This window comes from Centropristis striata, chromosome 2 (genome assembly GCF_030273125.1).
Source record: "Centropristis striata isolate RG_2023a ecotype Rhode Island chromosome 2, C.striata_1.0, whole genome shotgun sequence".
Lineage (NCBI taxonomy): Eukaryota > Metazoa > Chordata > Actinopteri > Perciformes > Serranidae > Centropristis > Centropristis striata.
The window spans coordinates 28,232,096-28,256,029 of NC_081518.1; the positions used below are offsets into that span (position 1 = coordinate 28,232,096).

The window sequence follows — 23,934 nt, forward strand, 5'->3', positions numbered from 1 at the left end:
GCAAAAAAAGATATATATACAGGTGCATCTCAATAAATTAGAATATGATGGAAAAGTCAATTTCCAGTTGTAAGCCATAAACATTGTAATTAGAAGAAATTAAATGAATTAAGTCATGGAATGTTTCATCCTGTGTGTAATGGATCTATATAATGTGCCATTTCCATTTTTTTAAAAATTGAATTACTGACATAAATAAACTTTTCTATGATATTCTAATTTATTGAGATGCACCTCTATACAGTACTATGCAAAGGCCTGTTTTTTTTTTTTTTACAACTTTTGCTTTTATTTTGAAAGGACGAAAAGAGACTTGATCCTGTCAATCGTCAAACTAATCTCAGTGAGATTAAACTGTAAATAAAAAAGTCAATTAGTTCAATGTTTTAATGTCAGTAAGCTAGTTTCTCTCAAATTAACACTCTTGTATTTCTGTGTGTTTTATAATTGTCATTGCAACTTTCAGTTAGCAAACTGTAGCTTTGTTCAACTTAATTCTCAGCTCATTGGCTTATTGACGTACAGCTGCAGAATTGAACTATTGGCGTATTTCAGTTCAATGATACAATTCCAGAGATACAATTAAAGTTAAAAAAAATACACAGATCGATTAAAAATTCCACGTGATCGACCAAATGCTTAAAGACCATCTTTTAATTATTCCCATCCTTAATTGAGACTGTCTCATTATGTACATGTAAAATTGTTGTTTTTCTGTTTGTGTAGGCACGGCAGCGAGAGAAGATGAACGAGGAGCACAACAAGCGTCTGTCTGAGACGGTCGACAAGCTTCTGTCAGAGTCCAACGAGAGACTTCAACTTCACCTCAAAGAGAGGATGTCTGCTCTGGAGGATAAGGTGCAGAATATACACACACATAAGTTAGTCAGAGCAGCAAAGAGGCAGCAGTTACTGCATTCTTTGTCATAATAAATATTTGTTGTCTGTTTGTCCGGTGTGTGTCCCATGACTACATGGTAATGACATCATGTGTCACGGTGCATGGTTAACAGCCCCAGCTTCATCCACACTTTTTTCCACGTTTTTATTTTAAAATGCATACATTTGCTACATTTACACCTAGCGTCCACACTACCCTGTCTTTTTCAACCCCCTTAAACAACTCTTTTTGGTTTGGAAACTTTTGGAAACAGGTCAAACAGGATTGAGTTTAAGTCTGGACTGGCAGAAACTATGCCTTTTTAAAAACAACGAGGGACATCTGTCTTCGCCTCCTGATCGGGTCTTCGTTGTCATGACATGCCCATCTCTGATTCATCACACAGCTATCACGTCGCCCTTTTCTGCCAATAACAACATCAGCTCTCATTACAAGTTTTTAATTCAGCATGGATGATAAATTTCAGGCGTTGCTGACATGACCTTCTTTAAGGTAGCAGCTGTTGTGCAGTTAAATTCTCCTTTATATAATGTCTAAATGTGCAGGACACAAGCCATTATTCACACGACAATTTCTGTGTCCAGTGGCGCTATCAGCCCTCCATGAAGCACTGGTCATGTGATATGTTGTGTGTTGTCAGGTGTGTTAGTATGGACAGGATTATCTCTGAAACGGTTCTAAAATGTGTGTGTGTGGACGGTAGATGAAAGGGAAAATATCAATGCAGCATAGTATCGCAATACTTTGCATGGCAATATTATATTGATTCATGGCCGCAAAGTATCGATATTTGTATCGAATCACTTTTATGAATATCCTGGAGATCCTGAAGATGTAAGGAATCTATAGGCACCATGTGTCAGGATATTGTGTCTGGAAGTTGTTGAAAAAACACTGCAAACTTCGGCTTTTTTTATGTTTCATTCAAAAACATTCAGAGCAGTGAAGCTGTGGCTTTGACTCTCATTGTGGAGAAATAAAAGACTAAAGTGAGATGAATACACTGAGGATTTTCTCTTACTGGACAAAACAATTCTTGACAGAATTTAATTTTGTGGACACAAAATGCAGTTAAACAGTTAAATCGCAATATATTGTATCGTGGGCAGAGATAATTTTTCTTTATAAAATGCAGTGTTATAATTCAACTGTATCCGTGTGGATGCAGTCACTGTCACGGTTTATTTGCAGTCACATCAGCTTCTTGTCTTTGTTTTTTTTTCAGAACGCCCTGATCAGAGAACTGGAGCACACCAAGAAGCTGATCGAGGAGTCTCACCATGAGAAGGTGAGTGAATTTTATACACAGGTCTACTCAATGTACTTAACGTAAAACAGAATTTAAAACATAGAATTGAAAAGAAAACCCAATTTTAAAAAAAAGTGAAAAGTAGCTAGAGCTAGACTAAAATGGGGCATAAAATATGAGTGGAGCATAAAATAAAGATTTGCTTTTAAATTATTGATATTACTGTATGTTAATACAGTAATCATTTTTAAGTATTTGAGAAGGAGCTTGTCCATAAGCACATGAAAACAGAAATGTTTTTAACCTGGATTATCTATTATAGTAATGGAGGCTCCAGACTTTGTATCTCCTCCAACTGATCACTGAATGTCTGTAAATGTTCCTCTCCTCCAGGAGCAGCTCCTGATTCAGATCGAGACCATGAGAGCCGAGAATGAGCAGGGGAGGAGCAGGAGTAACTCCTTACTTCACGGGTGAGCCAGTTAGCTGCTGGAGTCCACAGCTTCCACCTCTAAACCCCTCTGACTCTTTCTGATGGATTTTTATTCTGTTTTTCCAGGCGGTCTCAGCAGGGCAGCACTCCAGATTTCAGGTATCCAGTGTCGGCTTCCTCAATGATGGACAGTAACTCGGATCACTACGGCAGCGCTCTGGTGCTGAGGCGGCCTCAGAAGGGACGGATGGCGGCGCTGAGGGACGAGCCGTCCAAGGTGAGCTCCGTTCTGTCTGCTGCTGGCTCAATGAATGAAATTTGTTTGCATCCAACTCTCATGTAGAATTTGAGCTACATGAATACCAAGATTCATATTTCCTCTATTATTGTTTAACCCTCTGAAGCTCCTGTCAGTTAAATTTTTCACTGCAGTATATATAATCCTGCATCTCTATGGAAGCAGCATAATCATGGTTCAAAGTGTGGAGAACTAAGAAAAAAAAGTATTTTGTTCAGTGTAACACATATTATAATGTTATGTTATGTCATGTTATAATGCCATAACTTGTAAAAGTAGAAAGAAAAAAACCCACTACAAGTCTTTTGATTTTTTATTTTACAAAAAAATGTAAAATATACAAAAATGTAGATTCCACACATATTGAACTATTTAGATAATAAATAAAAAAATATAAAATAGATAAATAGTTGTGATTTTGTTTTCATTAATTAATTTTCTTTTTTATCTTTATATAAGTACTGAACTACTTAACATAAATATCCAATATATAAAAAAATAAATACAAATAAATTAGAGCAAAATAAATAAGATCAAATAATTATATTACACTCCTTCAACCTACTGTAAAAAACATAAAATTCAATATATAAAGAATAATAAATAAAAATATAATCCATGTTGTAATATTTGAATTTTTACATCCTCTCTTGTCTTCTCCTCCACTGCAGTCCTACTGCTCTCACTGCAGTTCAGTCCCATTACACTGAATTTTTGTCACTTGACTGTTGGTCTCAGCTGAATCATTCACAGCTTCACAGTTGAGCCGAGGAGCGCAGAATTGAATGTTTTTACAGGATCTGCTTAGAGTACATGCTTTATTTTTGGCTAAATTTGTTCTTCGTTGCGTTTGCCTTTTTCCGTCTTCTACCTGTTTCCTGTTACTTTGTCTGATGTTTGATGATTTTCTTCTTCTCCGTTTCTCTCTGTTTGCTTCCTCTCTGGACATCAGCGACATGTAAGTCAGTGTGGTGGAGATAACAGTGACGGTTTCTTCTGTCAAATACTGAAGTGTTAAACTAATGTCCTCATCTCTCTGTGTTGCCTCTCCTTCTCTTATACCCCTCCTGCCTGCCTTTTTCAACTTTTACTCCCTTTTCTCTCTACAATTCCTCTTGGTATCTTCATCTCTCCCTTCCCTGTTTTACACCTGAATGGTTCCAGGTGCAGACTCTAAATGAGCAGGAGTGGGAGCGCATGCAGCAGGCCAACGTGCTGGCCAACGTGGCCCAGGCCTTCGAGAGCGACATGGACGCCTCAGACCTGGAGGAGGACCGAGAGACGATATTCAGCTCGGTGGATCTTCTGTCCCCCGGTGGCCAGGCGGACGCACAGACCCTCGCCTTAATGCTGCAGGAGCAGCTGGACGCCATCAACAATGAAATCAGGTACCATAAGCACACCAAAACCTTCAAGCTTCAGGCAGGGTTGCCGCAGGGTTTTAACAGGTAGTAAATAAAATTAGGCAAAAAAAGGCCATTAAAAAGTATTAAAAAGTAGGTATTATATTTTCAAACCATCCGCCGTTGAGTGTCAGCAGCAGCGTCCAAAAGACCGCAACGGCAGCAACAGACAGTAAACTCTGTGCGCATCTGTGAGTTTCCGCTATATTTATTTTGTAGCAGCGGCCCGCCGCTGCTATATTATCCCCGCTGCTACTTCAGAATAGGGGATTATTTTATGTTTTTTAACTGCCAGGACGTCAAACACTCGAGATGTCATGACAACAGTAACATCGCGAGCACTCTGTTAGTATCACTGAGTTTCTGAGTGAGGTTTCACCATAGACTGTATATGGGTTAGACTGCCTGTTAGAGCGGATGGCTGCTAACGTTACTGGAAGTGAACAAAGCACACTGTGGCCAGTCAGCCTCCACTTGTTTTCATGGTGCATGTATTAAGAACGTGTTAGGACACGCTTTCAAAATAAGCAAACACATGTAGCTTTCAAAATAAGAGCACATCGATGTGTTAGCAGAGTCCACCACAAAATTTACAAGAAGACTGTCAAAATATGACGCCTTAAATAAAACATAGAAGAACCCTTATTCTCCTTGACAATAATTCATTAAAATATGCAATGATTAAGATGGAATAGTGGCATTAGAATGTGCGAGAGGCACCAAATTTAGGCTTTTAGGGTAAAAAAATTTATCCGGGAGAGCATGCCCCTGGACCCCCCTACTTTGTTTGGGTCCCCCCATTATAGTCTCAGAAAATCCTGTGGGAAACACTGGTCCTAAAGCTTGTTTTGCAGTGAAATCTCATTTTTTATATTTTCTAAATTGCTGATTGATATTTCCACGCTCACACCAGCCAGGGGACAAATAATCCTTTACCCTTGCTTCTGAAAAAAAATCCTACAGGAAACACTGGGTTCTGTGGTTTCAGTTGTAATAAGTTGCAAGTTACCTCTTTAAATCGTGATGGAATTTGTTACTCCTTTACTCATGACTTTACTTTTGACTTACACAAGTCCTTTTTTGTCTTGTATCGGTGGAGTGGTGGTACTCTCCCTACACATAACAATGAAATAACATTTTTCTTGGGTTAGGGTGAAATAGTAAGTAATTGTGTCTACGTCAGTGCTGCTATTAAAGCAAAAAGTATCAAGTAACTGCATTATTACACTTACTTACTCGGAAAAGTAAAAAATATAATCAGTTACTTTATAATTAGTTACCTCCAACACTGAAGTTAAAAAGTTTGCCGTTATACAGTTGCAGATCAATGTTGTCTTGGTATTAAAACATTTTGTGAAGGTATTAAAAAAGGTTTTAAAAGGTATTAAATTCAACTTAAGTATTTCTGTATATACCCTGTGGTTCCTATACCCTGGAACCTTATGTTATGTGTAGTGCGTTCATTAAACTTCTTCTCCATCCTGTATCGTCGCAGGATGATCCAGGAGGAGAAGGAGAGCACGGCCATCCGGGCGGAGGAGATTGAGTGCAGGGTGGGCAGCGGCGATAGCCTGGGAGGACGTTTCCGCTCCATGAGCTCCATCCCCCCGTCACTGTGTGCGGGCTCATCGTTGGGCGGCTCTCCCCCGGGCTCTGGCCACTCCACCCCCAGACGCATTCCCCGCAGCCCTAACAGAGAACTGGACCGCATGGGGGTCATGACCTTGGTAAAACTTTCTTTTCTTTCACACGTTCCCCAACCAGGATCATACAGCAGCACCAAATAACACATTTAACTCCCACTATGAAGTCAGAACTATAGTGTCTTTTGTGCTTCTCTATGCTGATTTTGTGTATTTATGCGGTCGCCTCATCAGTGTGACTAATGTGTCTTGTCTATGACAGTATGTAACCATGTGTATATGTAACTGCCCCTTGCTCGTAGCATTATTGCTATGACCCCTACATCATCCAGAGCTCCCTCTCCCAGCAGACAGTCACTTACCTCCCCTATGGTGCGACTGGCTTCAGTCCCCGTCCTCAGGTCTATAGCTATGCACCATACTTTCAGGTACCTGCAGATCTTCCACAGCGTCCTTCCTTCCCTCAGGGTGGGTGCAGTCTGCCTCTTCCTCTTCGTTCTGTACTTTCTGTTATCTCCAAATACACACGGGACACTTTTTCCTAAATCACTGTGCACCAAGAATAACTGTGATGACGCATTTGTTACGCAGAAGGACCTGTTTTATGACACTATTAACCAAAACATAAGTGTATCTGAATGGCTGCAGATCACAGATGCATTTAGAAAAAGATGAGGAAACTAGAGTTTTGAGACTGATTTTAGTTGGGAAAATATAACCGATGTGATAGCCAATATAATTAATTTTTGAGCTGGAATGAAAATAGACTTTTTCTCTGTAAATTGTGCACTGGTGACTGAAGTTCACTTGTGCTGTATTTTGACAGGAGACAACCTAACAGTTTTATGCAATGCTCCTAAATGTACCTCTGAGCTTTGGGAAGATTTTGCATAAGGGACAAACTTAAATTGTTGCATAAACTCATCAACTACCTTGAGTTTATGCAACTGGGCATGACACTGTTTTGTGTGTGTTGTTAAAATAGCTGTTGGTGAATGCATCATCAAAACTAAAAGTGACTTGAACTGGATGCTCAACAAATCTTCATCTTGTATCAGTAAAATAGATCCATGTGGATATTTCAGCCATGCATTTAAAGGGACATTCCTCCGGTGAGCCAAATTCCCTTTTATGGTGAAAACTAGCAGAACAAAAACATTGTTGTTGTAGTTTAGAAACTGAAGTGCTCATGCCTCTTCTGCACCTGTGAGCTGCTCCTGCTCACCTGTGTTACACTGAAGTGGAGCCAAATTCATACAAAAATGTAAACACTAGAGCTCTAGAGGTAAAAGGCTGCACTTGAATAATTTATTCTGTGTTTGGGAATGTCGTGCATGCTTTACAGTCATCTTGCAATGCTGTAAACCACACAGCATGAACAATGAAGAAGAACAAATATAAAACATTTATTCAACTTATCAACTTATGCAGTCTTGTTATGTTTGGATAACTGAGCAGTTTGTTCATCAGGTCCGGCTCCTCTGCATCCAGACTTTTGGTTCTCAGGGTGCGACAGTGAAACGTCACTGGTTTTCCTGTGAACTCTGGAGGTGTTATTACTCATGAGTCAGTCCTTATAGGAATTTGTGATCTTGTGATTGCAAGAATTAACTCAAGTCCAAGCAGTACCATGTTTCTTCAGTACCATTTCCCAGAGGCTAAAAACCTCACCAATCACCACCTTTTTTTCATTTATGCGTCATATTTGATGCAGTTACTGATATCAATTGTCATCGTGCATTGGCCTGATCGCAGAGCGGTTATTATCTAATTGTTGTAGAAGTATTGTAATTAAAAGTTGTCTCAGTGTTCTGCTGAGAGTGAGGAATTTAAACAGCTCATGAAGTATATTGAGCAAGTGCGATAAAACATTACAGACCTTAAGGCAGTGCTGTTCTCAGTTTTGGCAGATAATGTCTGAGAAACAACGTTTTTAATCTCATGCACTGTAAACTAGAGTGAAACGACTCAAAATGTCAAAATAATTCCTGGATAAGAAGACACTAGGAAAGGAAAGGAAAGGAAAGGCACATTTTTGGTGATTAAATAAATTTCCTCTTCCTGTTTCCCTTTTATACCTCACTAATCTCTTCCTTGCCGGGCCTCAGTGTGTCAGTCAAGGAGAGGAAATGAGTGATTAGGTATTCTCCTCCTGGGGGCAAAAGAAACTCCCATAGAAATGTGGCACGCTGATGGTTTATTTGCTCTGCTAATGCCAGGCCTGTGAGGAATGCAGCGGGGAAAGAAACCCTCCCCCCTTTTTAGGTGCACAGTGGAAAATATGACAAGAACAGTGCTGGTTCATACATCTGGTGTCACACAATGCCCGCGCTTTAATATCACATAATCAGATTTCTTTTTAGCCAACTAGCTCGTGGAATTATCACCTGTGATTTCACCTGCAAGCTGTTTGGCTAACTACTTAGACAATTATTCAATAGATTTCATAAAGCTGTGATTCCTCTTCTCCCTCTTTCTGATTTCCTTCATCAGTTTCTTTGAGTTAGGCTGCACCCATCCGACCGTCCCGACAAACCTTCAGCGTGGTTGTTTTGCAGTGAATCCTGCTCAGTGCCGTGGTGCTCCTGCAGACTTAATTTTCCCAAGAACTGCACGTCTTTACTACACAATTAAACTGACAATTTTCTGGGTCTCCACTGTGTGTGTGAGTGTGAGTGATGGGTATCGTTAGGATTTTACTGATAATATTACTCTTATCGGTTCTCAGTAATTGGTTTGGTGTTTTATTGATACGGTTATCGGTTCTTTTTCAGTAGTAAATCCTTTTTCAAAGAGCTATACTATTTTTCAAACAAATAATTTAAGAAAAGGATCAGAATTTATTTACATTTTGAATATCACATAACTAACTACCTGCTGTTTCTAGAGCAGCCAGCAGCAGTTATCCTGGAGGTAGAAGGTGGGGAGCAAAACTTGGTGGAGTGATACCCAGTCCACCTGAAAGATCAGTCCATTTTAATAATCAGTCCACCTTATGTGAGTCTACACTGACGTTCCACTTTAACCTGCAGGTGGCAGCAAGACACAGGACCTGAGCTCGGATCCTGGGGATTTGCAGCTCTGGAAAAAATTAAGAGACCACTGCAAAATGATCAGTTTTGCTGGTTTTACTATTTATGGGATTTGCGTTTATAGAATGAAACAAAAATGTTAATTTTACTTAAAGTGCTGACAACATTTCTCTCAAATTTGAAATTAAAATATTGCCATTTAGCATTTATTGGCAGAAAATGACAACCGGTCAAAATAACAAAAAATATGCAGTGTTTTCAGACCTCGAATAATGCAAAGAATTCACTCAATTTATTCACAGCAGTGGTTTTTATAATCTTCCTCATAAAATTCAGGTGATCAGCTGATCAGTGTCTCATTAAGTAGAATGAGGAGGTTTGGGTTGGAATGGAACAAACACTGGAACGGACTAGCTGCCATAGATGTACAGATGCTGATTTAAGAAACGTTTGTGAGAGTGATTTTTTCCAGAGCTGTATGTACACACACTGAACTGCTACGGTCACAGCTATAACATTACTGCTAACTTCACTGTCACACACACACACACACACACATACACACACACACACACACACACACACACATTCTCTCTCTCTCGCTGTGCTTGTGTAAACACAGGGGCGGTGCATAGGAGAGTGCAGACAGAACAGATTGAAATATCACTTTCTCACTTGTTGAACAGGTGTGTTGATCGAGGGTTAGCTTTTATTGCACTTAGAGTAACGAGCGAAGTCAGAGGAGATGTTGCTGTGATAATAAATAACACCTAAAGTACCAATAAAATACCTCTGGTCTTAAATAATCTAGCGCCGTGGCCTGTTAAATACCCATCCCTGAGTGTGTGTGTGTGCGCCAGTGTACGTGGGTAACTGTATATCTTGTTCTGATTTCCTGCTCTTGTGTGTTTGTGCATGGCTTGGTTCTGCTGCTGGTCTATTTGTGTGTCTCACTAACTGCTTTTTCTCCTCTCTCCTTTTTTGCCATGCTTCAGCCTAGTGACCTGCGCAAGCACCGCAGGAAGGTAAACTAGAGCCCTGCTTCACTGGGCTCTGTCAGCTCCCTCTCTATTACCCCCTTCATCTCCAAACCAAAAGAAAACCCAAAGTGTAATCCACAATCAGCTTTAGTTTCTTCATCCCATCACACAATGTACCATCCAGAATAAACTTAAACTCCTCTTAAAATCCCGAACATTCAAAGCTGTTGCAATCAGATCATTAGAGACTTTTGGAATATGTGAAATCATAAATTAAATGCATGCAACCTTGCAAAAAAATCCTCATGGTACAAATATCTCCCAAAATAAAACCCCTGAATGTCATATTACAGTAAAGTAAGAAATTTACCATAAAATGTTATATTATAAAGGTATAAAGATAATAGGAAAGCTTCCAGACTGAAAAAAATCAGGATCCAATAAAATACCTCTATTCTAGTGGCCAAATTACATTTAAAAAAATCATAAGAGTGAATTTGTTTGGACGGCTCTAGTCCCTCTTCAGGGCGTTAAAAACAAACAGCGACCTAGAGCGGTTGAAACATGTTGGCTCTGTTATGATTCTTCTTTTTATGATTTAAAAAAAAAAAAAAGTTTGGCCACCGGAATAAAGTCTTTTTATTTCTGCTAGAGTGTATAATTTACAGTGAACCGTCTCAGTATGTATAGACTGCTCACAGCCCTCTGAGAGCTGCTTGGTGCATTAAAAAAAACATGTAGTGTAACTTTAACAAAGCAGCTCTCTGTGTTGGATAAAGAATGTGGTTATTTCTTTGCCTCATGTCAGTTCGGAGTGACAGTAGAAAGAGTTCCCTCTTTAACACGAGTCTCTCCACTGTGACGCAGTCTGCTCAGGATGATAAGGCCACCATCCGCTGTGAGACGTCACCGCCCACCACTCCACGCTCCATGCGCCTCAACAGGGACGCAGGACACGCTGCCAGCCACGAGGACATCAGAGACATTCGAGGGTAAGACCTGCACCTGTCACCTGAAGAAACATTTCCTCTGACCTCTTTGGTCTGTCTCAGTGTCCACTAGAGTTGGGCAATTGTCCGATCTTCAAATCTAATTGTGGTTGTTTCTCTGCAAGAGTAGTATATTATATTTACTCCGTCTTTGAATCTTGCTATTTTCTGGACTAATAGCTTTTTTGTCTGAGTTGTTGGTTGTGAACTTAATTACAAAATGCATTAAAATATTAATTTTTTCCACTAGTAAGAAATATTGGTTTAAGCAGTTTCGTGCCTTCAAGGCGTCAAATTATCAGGAATCAATATGTGTTGGAGAGTTCTGGCTTCATTTTTAGTCTATTAATTTAGTCAATTAATGCAATTAAGGCAAAATAAAGGTTCCAGGCTATATAGTGGGTTGATTTAAAGAAAAAAAATCCAATTAAGATACTCAGATTATATGAATTTGAAAGAGCTAAGAAACTGCTCTAAATAACGCTGTTAGTTAAAGTTAAAACTGAAAAAGCAAAATTTTTGCAAGGAAAACCTGGCCTTGGGGGTCTCTCTCACCAAACATACCTGAATGAAAAAGGGTCGTTTGGTTCTTTGAGTACCCACGACTTCCACTTCAACCTTCCCAATATGGACAAATGTCCATTATTACAAGCTTCTGTCTTTAAAACAAGATTGATTGCAATTGAACAGAAATTGTGCCATTAATTCTTTTCACTTGATATAGCCTTAGTCTGTGACTAAGAATTTCAAATTAACTTATCAATTGCATTTATTAGCAGGGTTCAGCAGCAGATCTCTAAATATGCAGTAGGCAGAAGATTCTAGAGATTATTTTAATGTCTGTCTTAGATCTGATAGTGAATTAGTTAAAACCCTCCTAATCAGCACAAGCCTTTGTCTGAGTTCTCTCCTCCTCCTCATCACGTTCCCTCTGGCTCCACAGTCTGGCCGGTCTGCAGGACGGTCAGGGCAGTAACCCCAGCAGCAGCAACAGCAGCCAGGACTCGCTCAACAAAGCAGCCAAGAAGAAGAGCATCAAGTCTTCCATCGGACGCCTGTTCGGGAAGAAGGAGAAGGGCCGACCCAGCATTCCCGGCAAGGACTCCCCCAGCCAAGGTCAGACTCTAAACACAAGGGTTTTAATGTGAAAGTAGGCTTATATATATATATATATATATATTCAGCCTAAATATATCGGCATATGACTTTTGAGCCAGCTCTATGTCCCGGCATGAAACAGCACTATATGAAAGGGCCTTGTGATGCAACTACTCCCCACCAGTACTGTCATATTCCTGGTCCTGTCAAACAAGGTGTGTGTTTGTGTTTCTAGCTGGCACTCCGGAGGCAGAGAGCTCTCCTAAGGATGGTTTAGGAATGGGCACTCTGGGAGGCCCTGCAGAGAAGAACAGGAAGCTGCAGAAGAAGTGAGTGTCTTTCTAACAGTCCTCCCACCCTCTGATAACTCCACAAATTATTTAAAAGTTGATGAGACCCCCCCCCCCATAACCCAGGATTTTTATTCTGCTGTACAGTGTTAATCATGTCCCTGAGTGTTGTTGTGGCCCTGTTGCTCCGGCTGCAGTCCAGGTCCGGCTCACATGCTCACTCTGCCACCTGGCTCATGCTCACTCCTCTCAGCTCGTCTTCCTGCCGCCCCACACTCACTCATTCCCATCGCAGTTACCTCCCACAGCTGTTTTATGTTGTTTTTTGGGGGGAGTTTCATTTTAATTTTGTGCAAACACCATAAATGTTGTTTTGCTTCCATGTAGCTCTCAAGTCATTCTTTCTCTTTATCGTTTTGTCAACTTCCCTGTTCTTTTTTTTTTATCATCCCCTTCTCATTCCATGTGTAGTCCAAAGACCGGGTAAGTTTGTTCATATTGCTTTTGCTTTGCCTTATCTTCCTTCCACACTTGGCTTCATGTTGACCTCACCAACAATAACTCTGAGGACCCCAAACAACCGTCCCTCCGAGTGTCTGATGGCTTTCTCGTGCTGCTCTTTACCCTGCTGCTTTCCACAGAGGAGCTTAACTAACAGGAATGTGTGTGTGCTGATTTTTAGTGAGTGACACATTTTCCTCTCGCAGTTTTCCTATCGGAGCATGAAGTTATGCACTGCAGGAAATATAATGGAAATAATGTGACCATAAAGGTGACTTTCTGTGAGTTGTCTTGTGCATAAGTTTGAAAAAAATCATATGATGCACTTAGGAATGTCCTCAGAACATAACTGAAGCTCATAGTTAAGAACATGCTTGAGGACATACATGTAAATCTTTTTTTTTTTTTTACTGCAGACCTGCCAAACAGAAGCTGGGCTTGTTCTTTATCAGTAATATGTAGCACACAGCCCCATCTAGTGGCCACATTTTATAGCATCAGTTTGTTGCTAAGCCACAGAACAAAATAACTTTTTACCAACTTGAACCAGAAGCTGCTGCGTCTAGGGATTCTCTCCTGAATGGCATCGTTCTTTCATTAGAGTAAACTGAGAATGTGCATGAAATGGATGTACAGAAGTTTAGAAAGTCATTGCAGAGGTCTTCCTGTCCTAAATACTTCCCTCTATGCATGTTTCGTCCCCCACAGTTGTAGAGGAATGCATCTGTACTAAAGTAATTTCTCAGTGGACTCTCAAAGCACTGGTTCTGGGAGAAAACTCTTCTAACTAATAAAGTGTTAAAGCTCTGACTGTGACATTCAGTCCTCTCTCAGAGGCTCAACTAAACACCCATCTGGTTCAACCTGAAAGTTTTGGACTGAGGAGGTTTTTGTTCATACTTTTTTTTAATAACACCATTCTGTCAAAGGTTTTCCAGATGAGTTTGTCTCTGTTTGATCTTTTCTGGGTTCTTTGTTTTCTCTCAAACTCCTGCTCTCTGTTCTGAGGATGCATGTCAGTTGATGTCTTTGGGTTTGTGTGCATTCTTGTTCCAAAGGTGGATTTGGTTGAGTGCATATTGGGAGGTTATGATGGACTCTGGTGGATTTGGGTGGTTAGCAATGTATGTATGGAAGGTTTGGGGCAAGTGAACTTTCTTTAACATATATTCTGTGTCTCAGGCATGAATTACTGGAGGAGGCTCGCAGGCAGGGCCTGCCATTCGCCCAGTGGGACGGACCAACTGTTGTGGTTTGGCTGGAGGTACGACACCGATACAACTGATCTGAAAACCATTCAAGCCTGTAACATGTCTATCAGCATTTATACAAGTTAAAGGATTTTATTAAGTGTGGTTTTATGAGCTGCTTCTGCACAGTCATCGTTTTACCTACAGTAGATGGAGGTCTACATGCCCCTGGTTTAGAGAAAGAGGCAGGAGTACCAACATGGAAACTGAACAATGAAGTGCTGCAGACGAGAGCAGCACCTAAATGTATTTAAGACACATCAATTAATAAATAGTGATTTAAGTGCATGCGATATATAGAATAATTCCACCGCTTTATTTTGAAGTCCTGTTAAAGTTAAGAGTGCCTAAGCTGTTGTGCAATTATTGCTCTCTTCAAAGCTGCCAGACTCGAATTGAATATGGCCATTTTACCCCGCAGAACACAGGAGTTGCTGGTATACTACTGCCTCAGTCAATTAATTTGTTTGCATTATTAAATGACTTTGATTTTTGAAAGGGTTATTTCAGAATTACTGTTGGATCCTTGAGGCAGCGGTACACCAGCAGCTCCTGTGTTCTGCAAAGTAAAATCACTGTTTTTTATCAATGGAGTCTGGTGGCTTTAAGGTGAGCATTGATTGCTGTAATGCTCCAGTTCCCCATCTTAAAGGCCTGTCTGACAGCAAGGTGAAGCAGGGAAGATATTCTAAATATAGCCTACACAGCAGTGCATTGTTTAGCTTCTGTGTCATTACTCTGCCTGCTTCTACAAACTGGGAGCTGACTGTGGACACTGGATAAGTAAAAAAAAAAAAAAAAAAAAAAAAAATCCAAGCAGTCACTTTAACTGCACTGTCTCTGTTCTGCCCCCTTGTGGCCAGCTGTGGGTGGGCATGCCAGCCTGGTACGTGGCTGCATGCCGTGCCAACGTGAAGAGTGGAGCCATTATGTCGGCGCTATCGGACACAGAGATCCAAAGGGAGATCGGTATCAGCAACCCCTTACATCGTCTGAAGCTTCGCCTGGCCATCCAGGAAATCATGTCCCTGACCAGCCCCTCCGCCCCGCCCACCTCCAGAACGGTACTTCTACTCTGTCTGAGTCAATGTTTGCTGCAGCTACACTCTCACACGTCAACTTCTACTAATATACTAATAACAAGCTCTTTTTCTCCATCAGCATGTGAACATTTTAACTGCTTATGTTCTTATTAACATGTACTAATGATGGGATTCTGTTGCTAGAGATAACAATAAATCAACAGACTTTTCTGTATTCTCTCTCCATCCCGCTCTCTGTCTGTGCGGCACCACTCTTCCCTCTCTGCTCACTTCTCTCACTTGTGATTGGGGGGTGTCACATGATCAGACCACAGGAAACGTTTGGGTCACACATGAGGAGATGGAAAGTTTGGCGGCGACGCCTCCCACGGTTAGTCTCCCCTGATTGGCCGGACGCTGCCGGCTTCTCGCTGCTGTGGTGACGGTCGAGGCTCATTTCAAGTTGCCAGACTTTACTGTTTGCATGCATTTACTCATATTTGACACTTTAGTCTTATTCATCATCCAGAGTTATTCTGGCTTCAGGGAGTCTCACTGGGCAACTTGAAAAAAGGCCTCAGTCTTTCTGCTACTTTATTTTTCTTTCCTCTGTGTTGGTTTTAGTGGGTTTGATGCTTTATAATTACCATCATTAATAAATAGGAAAATTAATAGATATTAAACTTCAATTAATTCAGTTATTTTTAATATTAACAAACAATGGTAATAAACAGTGCTTACTAAATTATTATTAATACTGTCATTTAGTTTATTCTAACAATGTATTGTATTGCATGCATTAAACATTTAATATACTATGTAAAATATTTATTTATGGTTACCAAATTATTTAAACTAAATAAATCATTCGTGAGACATCTATAAACATTAAACCGATACCAGATATTTGAAACACTTAATATTTAATAATTGTTTTGTTAATCATCAATAGGTATTATGTAGATGGCTATTAGAAAGCTTCAACGAATGTTTTAATAATTAATAAAGTGTTTTTTAAAGCATTATGTTAAATTAATTTGGCCTTGTTAAATATTTTTTATGTAATCTATGAAAGAGATTAATTGTGCACTTGTATATGTTTAAGTAATATTTATAGATGCTTTACAAAGTATTTATTAACAACTTAAGAAATTCATTATTATTATTATTTTTATTAATTTGGTAATCATTACACAACAATGTATAAAATGTTGGATTGTGTGCAACACAACTGTAAAATAGCATAAATCATAGCATAATATTTAAATTATAGCACCTATAAGTAGTAAAAACTTTATTATCATGCTTTGGTTTGTTAACAGTAAATTAGCCATTAAATAAAGTTGAATTGTCAGTTTAATATTTATTAATGATGGTTATTAAGTGTTCCTTTGGACCTTACAAGCTGTATGTGTGTCTCAAATTTAGTTAGTGTGTGTTTTTTGTGATTTGTGTGTTTGTGCTGTGTAGATAGAAAATCAGCTGCCGCTCAGTTTCCTGCAGTTTTTACGTGTGAATAAATCGTGTTTATTTTATCTAAAAGTGCAAAAGAATAAGAGGAATGAGCATGAGGAAACTCCCTCTCACTGTCCCCTTATTACACTTAATTTCTGTTTATTTATTTTTGAGATCAGTGTTTGTGTTTTAGGGTTGGGCGATATGAAGTTATAAACAGCGATATATCACAGATTTGTCTGCTGTCAGACATTTCCTCTTCTCTTTCATGTTTCTTGTTGTAATTATTGGCAGTGTTACAAATTGCTTTACTGCAATATTGGATTCTTTTTTTACGATTTCTCAGGTATGAAATTTGGTTGTTATGACAAAAACTTTGTAGTTTCTGAACAGATTTTTATATCATACTATATTGATATCGCCCACTCCTACCACTTTTTACATTTGTTTGCTGACTTCACATGAATCCGCGTCTCGTTGTTATTTTACTTTGACTTATGTTTTCACATGCAGCTGCTCTAACACACTGCTGCCTCACTAACCCCTCGCCTCTCTGTTCTTCTCACCATGCTCACTCTAACCATGCTAACACCAGGAGGATGACGAGGGCAGCTGGGCCCAGGTTTGCACACATTCCCCCCCAAAAAAACTCACCTGTTCACGTTCTGAACGCTTTCTTTTAGTCAGTGTTAGTTGTTTTTAAGTGTCTTGTAGAGAAGATGTCACAGTTTTCACTCTTTTCACCAAGAATGCTTTGTTTATTAAATTAAATAGTTTATTTAAATTCTGCAGTTTAACCCCTGAAGTCTGGTTCACAGCATGGCAACATGTCCTCATGGTCTAAATCAGGCTCCAACTTCAGGCTAAATTTTTGCCAAATGGCTCACTCTGACCTTAAGATATTTGAATGAAAAATGCTTCTTTTATTCTATAGTGGGGCGGATTAGCTCAATATTTTACAACAATCGTTCACTTTGTGATAAAAGCATGAAATTTGGTAGATGTGTTGGTGAATATGTTTCGAACAAATCTGGATATTGGGCCACCTCAAAAGCGCCCCCTAGTGGCCGTGGCAGGCATTTGTTATACGAATAAATCAATGATGAATAAAAACTGCCCTTTTAATAATACCAACTGGTGATGAATTGTATATTGTTGGAAAGCCTGATTAGTCACCTTTACAACGAGGTACAGCTTGTAAGGATCGTGCATTCATGGAATGAGCAACGGGGCTAAACGTGTGGTTAGCACCCCCCAAAAATGTGCATCCCCTGTGTAGTGGGGCAGATTAGCTGAACAATCGTTCATTTTGTGATAAAAGCATCAAATTTGGTACACTCATTGCTGAATACATGTTTAATGAATCTGGATATTGGGCCATCGCAAAAAAAATTCTGATGGCTGTGGCGGCCATTTTTTAAAATGGCCATTTAAAAGCGGCCATTTTAAAAAATGGCCGCCGGTGGTTACTGGCGAGGAATGCTTTGCCTACCCTACAGCTGCTGTTTCATGTTTTCAGCACCACAAATATAATTTAGAGACATGTTAAAGTGACAAAAGCCTTATTACAGTCTAATAGAAAAGAACATTAACTTTGTATAACATTTTATTAGGTCTTGATATTCCCATTCACAGGCTACGGCCTCCTCTTTGGCTTGTATTCTTCTGTTGCTCCTTAAAAAGAAAAAATAATTTTCAACATTGTATGACCTGCAACAATAAAAACAAAACACATTCTATGATTTAGACAGAGAAAAAAATCATACATTTTAAAAATTCTACTAGGGTTACTTGTAGCAGGTTACTCTTTCTGGCAAAATCCTTGTACTGAGGTGTGTGACTTAGTCAGGCGGCTTAGCCAAATAAAGGGGACACGCCGGACAAGAGCACCACATTTTTTCCACGTACTCTCTATCATTATAGGTTTAAATTTTTAGTAGGAGCCACTTCATCAAGATTGCGGTGATGGCAGCCATATAAAGTCTATGAGAAATGCTATATCTTCCAAGCCACTTAGAAGGTCAATCTTGGTGTCAAAATATACATTTTTTGGGTCCAGGAATCATTTAAAGCTATTGAGAATATCACTAGATGATTATTTGATCAAATAGATATGTTCATTTTCACTCAGACTGGGCAACTCGCTTCAAGTGCTGCAGCAGGGTATCCTGAGTTGAAACTGTTTGGAATCAATGTTCACGGGAGAGTGTGGATTAGCTGCCATGTACACTGCTCAAAAAATTGGAGGGAACGCTTTCATCTCATGTCAGATCTTGATCAACAAATTATTTACAGTGAGTCATCCAGTGATATTCTCAATAGCTTTAAATGATTCTTTGACCCAGAAAATGTATATTTTGACACCAAGATTGACCTTCTAAGTGGCTTGGAAGATATATTGGTTCTCATAGACTTATGGCTTATATGGCTGCCGTCTCCTATCTGCAATCTTGATGAAGTGGCTCCTACCAAAAGTTGAAACCTTTGGTGATAGAGAGCATGTGGAAAAATTTTGGTGCTTTTGTCCGGCGTGTCCCCTTTCTTCTCAAATCTGGTCCTAAGCCGCCTGACTAACTGTGATGGAGTTATAAAATACATTTAAAAAAAGAAAAAAAGAATCACATGGGCAAAGGAGACATTACATATAGTGTGTGTGTGTGTGTGTGTGTGTGTGTGTGTGTGTGTGTGTGTGTGTGTGTGTGTGTGTGTGTGTGCAGAGAGAGATGTCCACATTCCACAGGACATAATGTAACAGTGTCTTATTAAGCTTTCACACCCAACAGCCACTGATACATGTTCCAAGCTAACTAGCTAGCTTAAGTACCTATTTTTGCTATCTTGCTAATTTACTTTTCCGCCAAGGCCCATGATGATTGTTTTTCTCTGTAGCCTTTATGATGTTCATAGCATATGTTATTCATAATTATAACAGGTGAAATAAAATATTTAGACATACTTTGATGGACAGTCCACTGCACTGCTTGTCCCAGGAAGCAAATGCTAGCTAGCTCATTTGCTAGCTAGCTCGATGGCTAGCCCGATTGTGGTGGGGCAGGAAAAATAACTGAAAGAGTGTCTAACTGGATTTTTGTTAATTTAATATGTGTATTTAAATTTTTTACTACGTTTGTATATTTAGTTTAAATTTTTTAAATATTTTAAGAAATAATTTAAATATTTTTTGTAATTTTAACGAAGAAAATGACTGCTATGGCCACTAGGGGGGCAAATTTGCGATGGCCTAATATACAGATTTGTTTGAAACATATCCACCAACACATCCACCAAATTGTGTGCTTCTATCACAAAATAAACAATTCTTGTGATTTATTGAGCTAATTCGCCCCACAGGGGATGCACATTTTTGGGGGGTGCTACCAACACATTTAGCCCCGTTGCTCATTCCATGAATGCACGATCCTTACAAGCTGTACCTCGTTGTAAAGGTGACTAATCAGGCTTTCCAACAATATACAATTCATCACCAGTTGGTATTATTAAAAGGGCAGTTTTTATTCATCATTGATTTATTTGTATAACAAATGCCTGCCACAGCCACTAGGGGGCGCTTTTGAGGTGGCCCAATATCCAGATTTGTTTGAAACATATTCACCAACACATCTACCAAATTTCATGCTTTTATCACAAAGTGAACGATTGTTCAGCTAATCCGCCCCACTATATGGCTTCACACAAATCTTTTCTTTTCTTAACCCTTCTATTATGTTCGTTTCTCAGGAACAGCAATGAATGTTCATGGGTCAATTTGACACGGGGCACGTTTAATGATCTAAAAGTGTCAGAAACCAAAAAAAATTCATGTAAACATTGTTTATATTTCATGATTAACTCCATTACTAATCATTTTAATCAATATTCCGTGCAGTGGTGTCCTTTACCTCTCACAGGTCAAGATAATTCACTCTTTTTTCATTAAAAAAGCATGCTAAAATGTTTTTTTTTATGTACATTGGAAATACCTACATATAAAATACAATAGTTTTACATGACATTAATGTTTTTGAGATTTTATTTTACATTTAAAAAAAAAAATATATATATATATATATATATATATATATATTCATGAAAAAATATTTTAAACAATTTTTTTCTGATTTTTAAACTTTAAAATGGGTAAATTCGCAACATAACAGGAGGGTTAAGACTATATAAAAGGAATAAATCACAGCAAATTGAGCAATTAATTGGTTTTAAATTAAATGTTTTTTAAATCTATATATCCCTAAACTTCTTGTGAAAGTTTTTAAGCAATAAATGATTCTGGATGAAAAACATGTTCTTATTAATTCCATAAAAAGTAGAAAAAGCCAGCTAGGATTTTATAAACTGTGGAATGTTTGTGCCTGAAAGTGATTATTAGAAAATTCCTAATTCAAACATTTTACATCAAATATAAAATATTTGATGTAAAATGTATTACATCAAATATGTACTAAAAGAAATCCAACAGGTCGGCTCACATTTTTATCCACCATCATAAATAAGATTTTTTTATTTATTTTATTGTCAAGTGGGTTTCCACTAACACATGTGCCTTTTGATGTTTTGGTGCAAGACAAAATAAAAATAAAAACTGCAACATCATGAAACATAAGTTTAGAATAGGAAAAAGTGACAATAAAAATATAAGTATGTGTTTTGAAGTGTACAGCTGTGTGCAGTAAAGTGTGAGCAGATTAACTGTATTTAGGAAAAAAACAAATGTTACCAACTCTTGTACCAAGAAATTATACAAATGCATAGAATTTTCAGTGGATTCATGAAATTGCCGCTGAAAAGCATCCAACAGGTCAGCTTACATTTTCCTCTATCATGAGAACCAGAATCAGGTTTAGTGTCAAGTAGGTTTCCACATAAACAGACTTTGCCTCTGTGTTTCAGTGCAAGACAAAATAAATATACTGTTAAGTCAAGAAACAAAGAAAATCACAGTAAAAGTATGAAAAATATTATAATATATAGAATGTTTCTTGTTTAAAATGTAGAGCTGGTATGTCCAGTAAAGTGCAAAATATTGTCCAAGATCTAATTATCATACAGAGAAATCTGTGAGTGAAATAACTGTATTTAAGACAAAATCAAATTTACCAACTCCTGTACGAAAAAAATAACAGTAAGGGGGAAAGAATTATACATATCATTTTCCATCTCCTGGAGCAGTAATTAGTTTGTTGTCAACACACTCACAGGAAGTTAACCCTCTCCTCTCTGACGCAGACGTTGGCGTACGGAGACATGAACCACGAGTGGATCGGGAACGAGTGGCTGCCCAGCCTGGGTCTGCCGCAGTACCGCTCCTACTTCATGGAGTCGCTGGTGGACGCCCGCATGCTGGACCACCTCACCAAGAAGGACCTGAGGGGACAGCTGAAGATGGTGGACAGCTTCCACAGGTAAAACATTATATTTGTCCAAGCAAATGTACCTTTAGTTGTACCAGGCATTAAAATGAACAAGAAATTGAAGAAAGCAAGGCCGGTCTAATATTTTTTTATATATTAAAAAAGGGGGTAGGAATAAATATATTTTTACTTATTCCTACTCCTTTTCAAACATAAAATATTTCAGTTAGAGTTCCTGTAAAATGTGTTTAGAAACATTTTGTCTTGTCATAAGAAGAAATCCTGCAAAAAATAATGCAATTAATAAACATTTCCACAAATTTATAAGTAGTTTATCAAGTTTTAATTATTTATGGAACAAAATTTAGTAAAAAGACCCCAAAATCTCCAAAAAGTCCCATTCATCATGTAAATGTGCACAGTGCATATAGGGTGTGGCGTGGTCTCAGCAGCCCTGCAGTAAGCAGTGTGATGTGCACGTGATTGAGGAATATCAGATATTCAAGTGTACTTGCATGAAGTCTGGTTGTTTTAGACACTGGTTTGTTTTAAATTATGCTAAAATATATTTTCCCGATTATATTTAAGTTCCCTGTTAAAGGAAAACGTCCCGTTAATTACCATGGAAGGTTTCCAGCTTTGAAAATTCCCAGAATGTTGCAACCCCAAGAATGAGATTGATGTCATTAACTTGATCTTTGTGTCCGTGCCACAGGAACAGTTTTCAGTGCGGCGTGATGTCTCTGAGGCGGCTGAACTACGACAGGAAGGAGCTGGAGAGGAAAAGGGAAGACTGTCAGCTGGAGCTTCAAGGTAACAAACACCCTGAAGATTTATCAGCAAAACTCAATTCTTTTAGGACAGTAATAAGTAATTTCTCCTCACAATTTAGTGGGACATTGGATATGTTTCTCTTTCTTTAAATACATCTGTAAGTCTTCTGTACACTCATGCTGGGTTTCTGTCTCCTCAGACGTGCTGGTGTGGAGCAACGAGCGTGTGATCAGCTGGATTCAGGCCATCGGGCTGAAGGAGTACAGTGCGAACCTTTATGAGAGCGGCGTGCACGGGGCACTGCTCGCCCTGGACGAGACCTTCGATCACAACACACTCGCCCTGCTGCTGCAGATCCCCACGCAGAACACACAGGTACACACACACACACACACACACACACATCATCATCATCAACTCACCATCACTTTTAACGTCAAGTGAGGTATGAACACAAAGTCATGACGTTCATGTCCATATACAGTCATGGAAAAAATTATTATCTAGCTGATATCAAGACATTTTCCATGGTTTTCTTGATAATGATTTTGGTTATTATCAAGAAAACCATGGAAAATGTCTAGATATCAGCTCTTAAATTCAACTCTTACCAGCTGTTTTTGTTATCATTATATTTGTCCATACAGTGTACCTTTAGTTGTACCAGGCATTAAAATGAATAAGAAATTGAAGAAAACAAGGGTGGTCTAATATTTTTTTTTCATAACTGTACATGGCAACATGTAGGTTAGTCTGCTATATTGACAATTTTATTTTTATACATTTATATACACACACAAAATGTATTTATGTTTCTATTATCAGGGCAGAAGTGGGCTCATTTTCCTGTTGACTTTCATACAAACTGACTTCTTTCTACAGCCAGTGGAGTCGCCCCCTGCTGATCAATAGAAAGAATGCATCTTTAAGGCACTTCTGTATTGACTTCACTTTTCAGAGGTTTCTGTTGGTTGTGAATAAATGTGTTAGGATTCTTGCAGATTGATCATATTGGGATCATATCAGTTCGGATTTGAGTCCGTTTGCTCTAAAGATTTGTGCTCTTAATAATCACCACATTCTCAGAATATATGAGACATTCTGGTCTGTGGTAGGAATGCACAGATTTATTTGGCTGAGTAGCATCACGTGAGAAGATGAGAAGGTGCAAATTAACTGTGACACTAAACCAGTGCCTTAAAGTCTAAAAGAGCTGCACCAGATAAAAAGAAATCCATCAAAATGTAGTT

At 38.7% G+C, this 23,934-nt stretch overlaps 1 protein-coding gene across 1 annotated transcript in view; it reads left to right on the top strand.

Annotated features, from left to right (window-relative positions):
* Positions 1-23,934, top strand: part of ppfia1 (PTPRF interacting protein alpha 1) — a 51,297-nt gene that overhangs the window by 24,767 nt on the left and 2,596 nt on the right. The window contains exons 11-28 of the mRNA XM_059348069.1: positions 727-858; positions 2,127-2,189; positions 2,544-2,623; positions 2,710-2,860; positions 4,046-4,269; positions 5,780-6,011; positions 9,955-9,984; positions 10,807-10,931; positions 11,872-12,044; positions 12,262-12,355; positions 12,788-12,799; positions 14,000-14,081; positions 14,931-15,131; positions 15,418-15,480; positions 17,140-17,166; positions 21,786-21,961; positions 22,626-22,723; positions 22,884-23,059. Of these exons, the coding sequence (XP_059204052.1) occupies positions 727-858; positions 2,127-2,189; positions 2,544-2,623; positions 2,710-2,860; positions 4,046-4,269; positions 5,780-6,011; positions 9,955-9,984; positions 10,807-10,931; positions 11,872-12,044; positions 12,262-12,355; positions 12,788-12,799; positions 14,000-14,081; positions 14,931-15,131; positions 15,418-15,480; positions 17,140-17,166; positions 21,786-21,961; positions 22,626-22,723; positions 22,884-23,059 (2,139 nt within the window). The remainder of the gene's footprint in view (positions 1-726; positions 859-2,126; positions 2,190-2,543; positions 2,624-2,709; positions 2,861-4,045; positions 4,270-5,779; positions 6,012-9,954; positions 9,985-10,806; positions 10,932-11,871; positions 12,045-12,261; positions 12,356-12,787; positions 12,800-13,999; positions 14,082-14,930; positions 15,132-15,417; positions 15,481-17,139; positions 17,167-21,785; positions 21,962-22,625; positions 22,724-22,883; positions 23,060-23,934) is intronic.